General features: G+C 44.5%; 1 protein-coding gene across 1 annotated transcript in view; it reads left to right on the top strand.

The window, feature by feature from the left end:
* Nucleotides 1-9,049, top strand: part of NRK (Nik related kinase) — an 85,653-nt gene that overhangs the window by 25,465 nt on the left and 51,139 nt on the right. The window contains exon 3 of the mRNA XM_009997108.1: nucleotides 4,097-4,153. Within this exon, the coding sequence (XP_009995410.1) occupies nucleotides 4,139-4,153 (15 nt within the window). The 5' untranslated portion in view covers nucleotides 4,097-4,138. The remainder of the gene's footprint in view (nucleotides 1-4,096; nucleotides 4,154-9,049) is intronic.

Here is a 9,049-nt window from a genome sequence, read left to right as displayed (position 1 = left end):
CCTGCCCTCTGCCCAGTTTCTGAGAAAATGTGCAACAGAGGATGTTGAATCACAACAGGCTGATTCCCTTTAATGGCCTGGCGAGGATGGACATTGGGGGACTGCACAGAGGGCTCTGGGAGCAATGCCCCTTGTTCTTCCTCCTGTTTTGGTTTAAATAAAAGTGAATGAACTTCTGCTTGTCTCATCACTGGAAGTAAATGTATCTGTTGATCTCATTTGGTTAGGAAACAGTTAAAACACCCAGCTGCTTCTAGGAGCTTTAAACAAAAATTGAAACACCACTTTTCTCAAAACAGTTCAAATATGGTCAACCTTGTGGCTTCAGCAAAAGTAGCAATGTGTGAGTTCTTATGAACTTTGGCTAACCTCTGAGATTTATTGATAAATGAAAAAATAAGGGACTAGGCTCTGAAACCTTCCCTTGCTTACGCACTAGTTTCAGTATATTACCGAGAAATCCAGGGCTGGGTTCAGGATGTTTACTGCTTTTAGAGAGAACACAAAACAGTCTGAAAAACTAATGTAGAGAGAAACCTGTGATTTTTGTTCAGACTGCCAGCACAGTGCATTCAGCAGTGTCTGTGCATTCAACAGACGTAACGTGGAGCATGTTACCCTGCTTAGATAAGCTGCACAGGTATTGATGGGGGTTCTCATGAGCACACCTGTCCTCTGAAAGCTTCAGCCCTCTTAGCATGGAGTCCTGCAGTAGCACACTCACTTGTTGGGGTGGTGGTGCCGAGTTCAGTAGCATGCCAGTGTGCAACCACTGCTGACAGGGACTCCTGGGGTGTGGGTGAGCTCTTGGGTGGCTTTACTTATGCCCTCTTCTTTCCTAACAGAACAGACAGTGATGTTCTGGGGAGGAGAAGGAATAAAATTTAGGATGTCTCCAGCATTCTCTGATTACTTTGCCTTCACTCACTGAACCTTCCCTTTGGCAATATTTAAAGGAAAGGTTTTATTTGTGTGTTGAGATGATGTCAGAGGTAAGGAGAAATGATGGTGTGTTCTGTCTTAATTCTGCCACATTGTTGCATACATTAGCAGGTGCAGAGATGATTAAACCTTTGGGAAAATGCACAGCTATAATCAAAACAAATCTGCCAAGATGGCAGTAAAATTAGTATCTCATGATGAAAATGTTTTTATATAGGTATGTAGATGTAAATAACTATTTAGCTACATTCTGAAAGATACTTTTTTGGTTTAATACACACTTTTAAACTTAACCCTCTTAGATAATTGATGAAATGCAGATCTAACTATATAGGTGTGTTTACACATTTTCATGAGGTGTGAACCTACAGCCTTCTGCATTATCCTGCACAAACTTGTGTGGTGGGAGCAGATGAGGTCCTGCAGTTTAATACAGTCAAGAAATGTGGAAGACTCTTTTCAAAAGATGTGATAACAGTGGTTGAAAATAAATTGTTTTGAGTTGGGAATTAAGCCAACAGGAATGAGTTTTTATTGCTCCTTACCTTTCAATCTCTTGAGAAGGGTTTGGATTCCCTGGTGAATTGACCCACTCTATTTTGTTCCAGGATAGATGATATAAAAGAACATAACGGTGTGATGTGCATGTAGTTAATAGAATTTACTTCAGCATAAAAAGTGGGTTACCTAGTCAGAGAGTATTTATTGCAGGTGAGCCTGTGCAGAGGGACAGCTGGATGTGAGCCTGTGCATTTCCCTTAGCCTAGTAGCAACTTTGCATGGTGTGAGGAAGGCAGGACACTGAGACAAGGCACTGGGTGTGATCCTGCTCTCTCTGCAGAAACCAAGCCCCTCTTGTTCAGCAGTCAGCCTAGCAGCAGACACAGGAGCTTTTGGGAATGCACCAGCAGGAGCAAGTTATGTCTCTCGCTTAACAGGGACACATTTCTTGTGCAAAAGTGAATTATGACCAACAGAACAAAAGAAACTGTTTTCTTTCCCTTAAATGCTAATTTTTCCAAACCTTTTTTGGGGGATTTGGTATTCTCATTTTAATGGTAAAAGTGAGTGAGAGCAAGAGGTTTGCATACAGTGAAAATAACTCCAGCTGCAAAATAACAGATGTCTGTTATACAGAAGGACAATTTGACCAGGTATCATGCTTTGAAATCAAAACTGAATGCCAAGCCATTATTCTTACGAAATTTCAGTGTCAAGTGCAATGCTAGCCTAGTATTGATTTATATTTTCAGTAAAGAAGCACATCTCCATGCTTCTCTGTAATTATGAAAATCAGTGTTGATTCTTGTCATCATCCTTTGCAGGAGGTACAGCAGCCCAGGAGAGACTTGCTGTTTTGATGGGTTGGTCTCTTGCTATGTGTGGTAGCTGGAGACATGGAATTCTCGGCATACTTGACTCCAGACAAACTCTGGAGTTAAATCAGGGTGCCAGCCTGTCTAGCATGGCTGTGTTTTGTGGAAGGGCCTCTCTTACTGTATTGCCAAGACATTGAATGCCTGGAAACATTTGCAAACAATGGCCTCCAACAAAGGAGCTGTGGCTGTGCAGAGGAAGCTGGCTAACAGGGATTGACGTCAGCTGGGATGGATGGTGACCAAACACCAGCATCTGTCAGGCCAGCACTCATCACTGCCCATCTGCACCCAGCCACGGTGCTGAGTCCCCTGGGCCTGGCGAGGGTGTGTCACGTTTGTTTTCCTCCTGAGGTCTGTGATAATATATAAATCCTAATGTTCTAGTTTAGGAGAAAAAGCTTAGCAGCCCCAGGAGTGCTTCCATGGAAAGAGGGCACTTCTAAATCAGCAGGATTTAGTTTTCTGTAAAAGAGAACATGACTGTGACATATTGCCTGAGAATGAGGAATCATTTTTCTTTGATACAAAATTGCTTAGTCTTAGAAATAACACTCGTATGCAATTTTGTGCAGATAGGACCTGGGTTTTAAAATGACATCAACCTAGCTTTTAATTTTGCAGGTGTAAATTGCACCTGCAAATCATTTTGACTGCAAACTGCAGCGTTTTATATTTGATTTTCTGATTTCTTATGGCTTCCTTAACTGATGTGACTTATTTATTTCAGTGTGCAGCATGCAGGCACTACTATTTCAGGAACAAAATTGTAGCCTCAAAGCTTCAAACCTATTTTTGAACATTTGGTGGAAGTGAGGACTTAGGACAAACCACTGTCCATAGAAATCTTCTGATGCTGTCTTGCAGTGTGAGATTAGTGTTGGTTATCATGGCAAAGCACTGCATCTGTGGCATCTGTTGAGCAACTTGATCTATCCAAGCCAAGAAACTGTAATTCACAGCAAGATTTCTGGTTGTGTTTCTAATACATATTCTTGTGAATCCCATTTCGTGATTCTTGGTACCAAGTTTGCTCTTCTAATAGCTGTATTCACTATTGCCTCCCACTTCCACCTTTGTTTTCAAACACTAGCTACTTACCTAGTCTAAAATTAGCAGTTATCTGTTGCTTAATAATGATTGTGGGGTGTGGGCACTTCACTAAAGAGGTGTGTGTTGGTATGTAGGCACATGCAGTCCAAGCCCTGGGAGAATTCCTTCCTATCACCACAGATTACATTATAAGTACAAAGCCTCTGCATGCTTTTTGGGAGGTAGCTGATACATGGTTTACTCTTTACCCTAAAGTGAACCAGAACAGGTGGGGTGGGGAGGAGGGACAGTCCAGCTACCCAGCACATTGCTTCCCCAGCAAGTGTCGGGCTGGGATTGCAAGAGATGATTGTTCTGATTAGGTCACCCTGGCCTGTGCTGAGATTTCCTAGAAGAGGAGGCTTGAGGAGCAGCAACACCTGTTGAGCAGGAGTTGGATGGATACTCATGCCACAGTGAGCTCTGAGAGCAGAGATCTCCCAGCATTGCTGCTTGCTCTGTGCTAAAAGGGGAAATTCAACTCTGCAGAGGTTAACTGTAGAGCATGGTGTGGGTATGAGTCTGATAACACATCACCAAACTTCACACTGGTAGTTTAGTATCACTGAAAGGTTGTTGATACATGGTGGCAAGCAAGTGCTCAAGCCCTGTTGTTACTTGCCTGATCTGTTGCTGCATACATAGTGTGTGTGCCTGTTTTACTGAGTCTTCTGTTCTTTTCACAGGGTCGCCATGTTAAGACAGGGCAGCTAGCAGCTATCAAAGTGATGAATGTTACTGAGGTGAGTGCAAAACAACAAAAACAAAGCTGTTATCAAGGTGCAAAGGAAAAAAAAAATTGGATCACAAGAAGGTGGATAACTTATGAAAGACAATCCAGTGGTATAAATTGTTGTTGCTGAGCAGTGGTTTGTGTTTTGTAAAGTACTGAAATCTGTTAAAACAGCCAGATTTTTCAGTGGTACCTGACCAGTGGTGACAAAACAATAAGGGAAGGCATTGCCATATGTTTTGATGGTCTAGAATAACAAAGAGGAGAGTTCTCTTCCTGCTTATTTCTAGTTGATTATCTGTTTCCAGAGATAGCAAAGAAAAGATTTCCTGTAGCTCTGTGCTGCCCCTGCTGTGTTTCATCACACCCTCTCCCTCGCGTGCCAGCCATTCCTCAGTAGCTGCCCTGACAGCTAGCAGGCAGCAACATGTTAGAAATGCAAATGTAGCACTTTCTTATTGTTATTTGACAGATGAGAGAAGGAGACAGTTTAATTGGCACTGTCCCTGCTGACATTTATAAAGTGGTGTCAGTGCTGGAACAGGGTGTCAAAGTTGCAAGTTGTAGTAGCTGTGTAGCAGCTCTGCCAGTAGCAGAGCAGGTTGTCTCCTTGAGACTGTATTAGCCTGAGCCCCAGGAACTTTGGGAAGACTACCTGCTTCCTCTTCCTGAGTTCATTGGAAGTCCATGGTTTGGCAGGATGCACCTAGTCTCATTGAAGCCCATCTCCTCATTATGCCACTCTGGCAGTGTAGATACAGAGTGCAAAACTCCAAGATAAAGTCCTCTTGTGGTGCTGTGGGAGGGTGATTGCCTGAAGTAAAAACCAGGGCCAAGTCCTCTAGGCTGAATCTGCCAGTGGTACATCCACGTGTGGTGTTTTGGGCAAGCATGAGCAAGCCCTGCCTGCATCTTCATGTGTCTTTTGATTGTCTTGGAAAACAGCAGAACAAGTTGGTGTCTGCATGGGCCTTGTCACGTAGAGCAGGTCCAGGACAGTTCTCTCTGCTGATGGTGTAGGAATCCAGCCCTGAGCAGCAAGTGGTCTGAATTGCATGTTTTTTTTGAACTTAGATGCTGCTGTAATTCTTCATAAAACGTATCTGAGGGCTGGTTTGGCTATTGCTGCTGCCTTGTAAAATATGTATACGTAGTTGAATTGCCAGTTGTGCTCTTCTCTGTACACAGAAGAGGATGCATTTTTTAAATGAGAGCTACATCAGATTGGTGAGATTTTTGCATTTAGCTCTATAGAGACATATGTAATCACTGGCTTTAAAAAATGACAGCTACCAAACACAAGGCTGCTGGATTTCAGAAGAGAGGGAGTAGGATTTGGGTTGCAGACAGTGCTGGGATCAGAGCACCTCGGTGCTTTGACAGGGGAGCTGACAGGACAGGTCCTGGCAGGATTCAGAAGTGACCCAGAGCTTCTGTACAGGCTGCTTTCATGCTGTGCTGGGTCTGTCAGCAGTGCGTGAGGGCTGGCCGAAGGTGTCACTTGTGGGCCATTTATGTTAGCACCAGTGACAGTCCCTTCCTTGATCAAACAATTGAAGCAAAAACTGCAGGAAGGGAACCTTGGAAAGATTTCCTTCCCTTTGCTATACATAACACAGACTCCTTTGTATGTGAGCGACTAACTGTAGCATCCAGTAATGCCTGCTTGCTTGGAAACAAAATTTAAATGTAGGACAACCTTGTGGTCCAGCTTCAGGAATTCACATTGATACAGTTGCATGATGCTGGGAACAAAAACAGCTGTTTAGGTTTGATTTGCTGCTTCCTGGCAGACTACAGACCCAGCATCATACTGGGGAACCTGTCCCATTGCTTGAGGGGCAATGATAAAAGGTCATGCTCTTTTCACGTTGAGTCACATAACATGGAAGTAGTTATGATGTTTTGAGAGTTGGGTGGTGAACATGTTGGTGCAGCCACCTGGGGGGGAGTTTCCCTGGTGCTCTTCCCCCGCTAAACCCTGAACAGATCCAGTTCAGCTGTACTTGAGTATTTCTGCTTTCTGGCCTTGGTGCAGGGTGTGTGCAAGGCTTCCTGCTGTTAGTTCCACTGCCACAGTACGAGACAGACCTGGCTGCAGCTCTCTGTGTTATTCCTGGTTTCCTCCAGGCCCTCAGCTGTGCCCCAGCAAGATGTTGGGAGTGATTTAGGGCATTGCTGCCACTAGCTGCTCGTTCTTCTTGCAGGTGACTGCACTGCCCTGTCCTCTCCTCAGCCACCACACCTCGCAGCTGGGGTTTGCAGTGCTGTGGCAGAGCTGTGCAGCACAGGGTGGGGCTGGAAGCTGTGGTCCTGAGCCCTTCATACACCTCAGTGCAAACACCCACAGCACTCAGGGTGAGCCACAGGGCTGTAGGGAGTGGGGTTACTGCTGGCCTCCTGAGCTGATCCATCTGGCCAGGGACTGTGCTGCTGGTCTCTTGTAGCACAGAGTAGATGGGTTGGTTGAAGTCAGTGTGTTCCTGCTTTGCAGTTGCAGTAGGTGGGAGCACAGATAGCACTGAGGCTCATACTGTGCATGTTCAGGGCATATCTGAAGCTCAGTTCTCCTGCAATAGCAATACCTTTTTTCTGTTTCATAGTATTTGGTTACTGAAGCCTCTCACAGCAGTGGTGGGTCCTAACTGTAATGCAGAAATCCTTTCAGTCTCCAGAATTTCTGTGTCATAAATTCAGAGCCTGTCAAGGATTCAGTATTTCTCTTGCATTGTTAGTCTGCTCAGGTTTAAATTATTTTCTGATCCTTTGGGCTTGAAAAGCTAGCTTGAGGCATTAAATAAAGTCTTTAAAATATTTAAATCCTCATCTCCAATGTCCTGCCTATGAATTGCACCTGAGAGCAACATCTCACATGGAGTTTGGCTTGTGAGTAATGGAAGCTGTCATAGCAAACCTGCTTGACTGAGACAGGAGGCTCCTAGCCCTTGTGGCTGTTTTCATCTTTGGGTGGTTATATGATCTGATTAGTGCTGCACAGGGAACAGTTTTCTTAGGGAGTGAAATTTCATGTGCTAGAAAACAGGAAGATTGAAAAAAAAAAATAATTTGTGACAAATACAGTCTTTTTCTTTTCACCTGCCTTAAAAAAAAATTTACAAAAAATTAAAAAAAAGTTGAGAAGAGCTGAATGTCTGGATTGGCCTTGTGATTAATGTACCAGCTGGTTCAATTCTCCAGTAGATCTCATTCAAGGTGGGGCAATCCCAGTGGCTGAGTCTGGCAGTTGGTGGTGGTTTGGTTACTAATCTGCTCAGTAATAGGACAGTGTTGTCTGACTTGGGAGACAGTAGGACTGAACAAGGATATCCCATATCCTAGGGGTTTGAGCTTCTTCCTTGCTATTGCATGTTCTGCAGTGGGTTTCACTCCCCCAACATCGTGTGTTCAACACTAGAAAATCCAACCTAAGAAGTCTCTCAGCTAATGTCTCATCATAACCAGTACATTTCTGACAAAAGATTCTGTTTCACCACATCTACAGGGGTTTTTTTCTGGCAGGAAATAATTTCATGAAAAATTTCCTGACCAGCTCCAGCTGTGATTGTTCAGCTCTAAGATCTGGGGCACACCAAGAGCTAAGCAAGCCTGTCCTTTGCTGTCATGAGCTGCAGCCCGAGGCCAGTTTCTTAAGAGCAGCAGCAGGATGCTGTGGTCATTGTGGGATCCTCTGGACATCTGTCAGGAAGTGCTGCTGTGTCACGTTGTGGGGGGAGCCCTTTGAAATGGTAGGAAGGAGTTGATAGCAGCGTGTCCTCATGCCCATCTTTGCACGCTCTGCTTCCTCTCGTCTGAGGGTGCCAAGCAAGCAGAGTGATTGCAAAGAGATGGGATTCTTGCAGCTTTTCTTTTCAGCTACCAGTGCAGGTGATCAAAGAGCTCTTCTGCAGCAGGTCATTCCCTGTCTGCCCTTGCTTTCAGTCTTTCCAGTTAGCAAAACAATGTTTAAATGAGAAAATTGTCATTAGAACTGCTCTAATACTAAGAGGTCTTTTGGTGAAGGATTTATCAGCTGGTGATCTTGTTTCCATTTGAGGTCAGAGGTGTGTGCTTTCAGGTTCTTTGCTTCCTAATATCACTGCAGATAGGCCCACATCTTCAAAAATAGTCTTTGATCATGAACCTGTCATCTTTGTACACACAGCCATCTGTGCTCAGAAATGCATTGGTTTGTGAAATCAAACATCTTTTTGCACCTGCACATCTGTGAGCTTGTTTCCCTTTCTTAAGCAGCATGATTAATGAGCAGGTTTCTAGACCCCTGGGAGTTATGGCTGATGCTAACACTGACAAGAGGAGTGGTGGAAAGTGGAAATCTTGAGCATGTGCATGTCATGAAAAGCTGAGGGTGGTATTGTCCCCAGACTTAGCAAATGCAAGTTCATTTCCTGGCTGGGCCTCAGGCATGACCCATGGGACAGAATCAGTCACGTTTACTCTTCTGTCTTTGTTTCCTCATATAAAATAGAGTAATTTTTCCAAAATTCTCACAAGCACTGGGAAGACAAAGTACTTTTTGTTTGTGAAATGCCCACCTGCTGTCCCCTATAGCCCTTACGGACTGACTGATAGTTGAAGCCAGATCTGACTTTGGAGGATGAAGGAGTTTGGCTCAGAGGGTTTCTGCTCAGTAATGGTGGGACTCAGCAGAGAAGCCCAGTGTCCAGTCTAAGCAGTGTCTTTCCAAAACACTTATCCTTTACCCGAGCAGTGTACACCAGTGTGTAAGCACAGGTACCTGCCTCTGTGGGCAAGGGAAGGAAAGGCAGGTGCGGGGAGGGAGCAGGTTCCAGCCTTCTGGATAGACAGTTAAGGACATGAGGTAAAGCAGGAGCTGGATCATCTTGCTGGTTCTGGGAAAGGAGCATTGCAGATGTGCAGCTACTCT

The sequence above is a fragment of the Chaetura pelagica genome, unplaced genomic scaffold (assembly GCF_000747805.2).
Source record: "Chaetura pelagica isolate M959 unplaced genomic scaffold, ChaPel_1.0 scaffold344, whole genome shotgun sequence".
Lineage (NCBI taxonomy): Eukaryota > Metazoa > Chordata > Aves > Apodiformes > Apodidae > Chaetura > Chaetura pelagica.
Note: the sequence above shows the minus strand (reverse complement) of the source record. Positions and strands in the feature narration are given on the sequence as shown.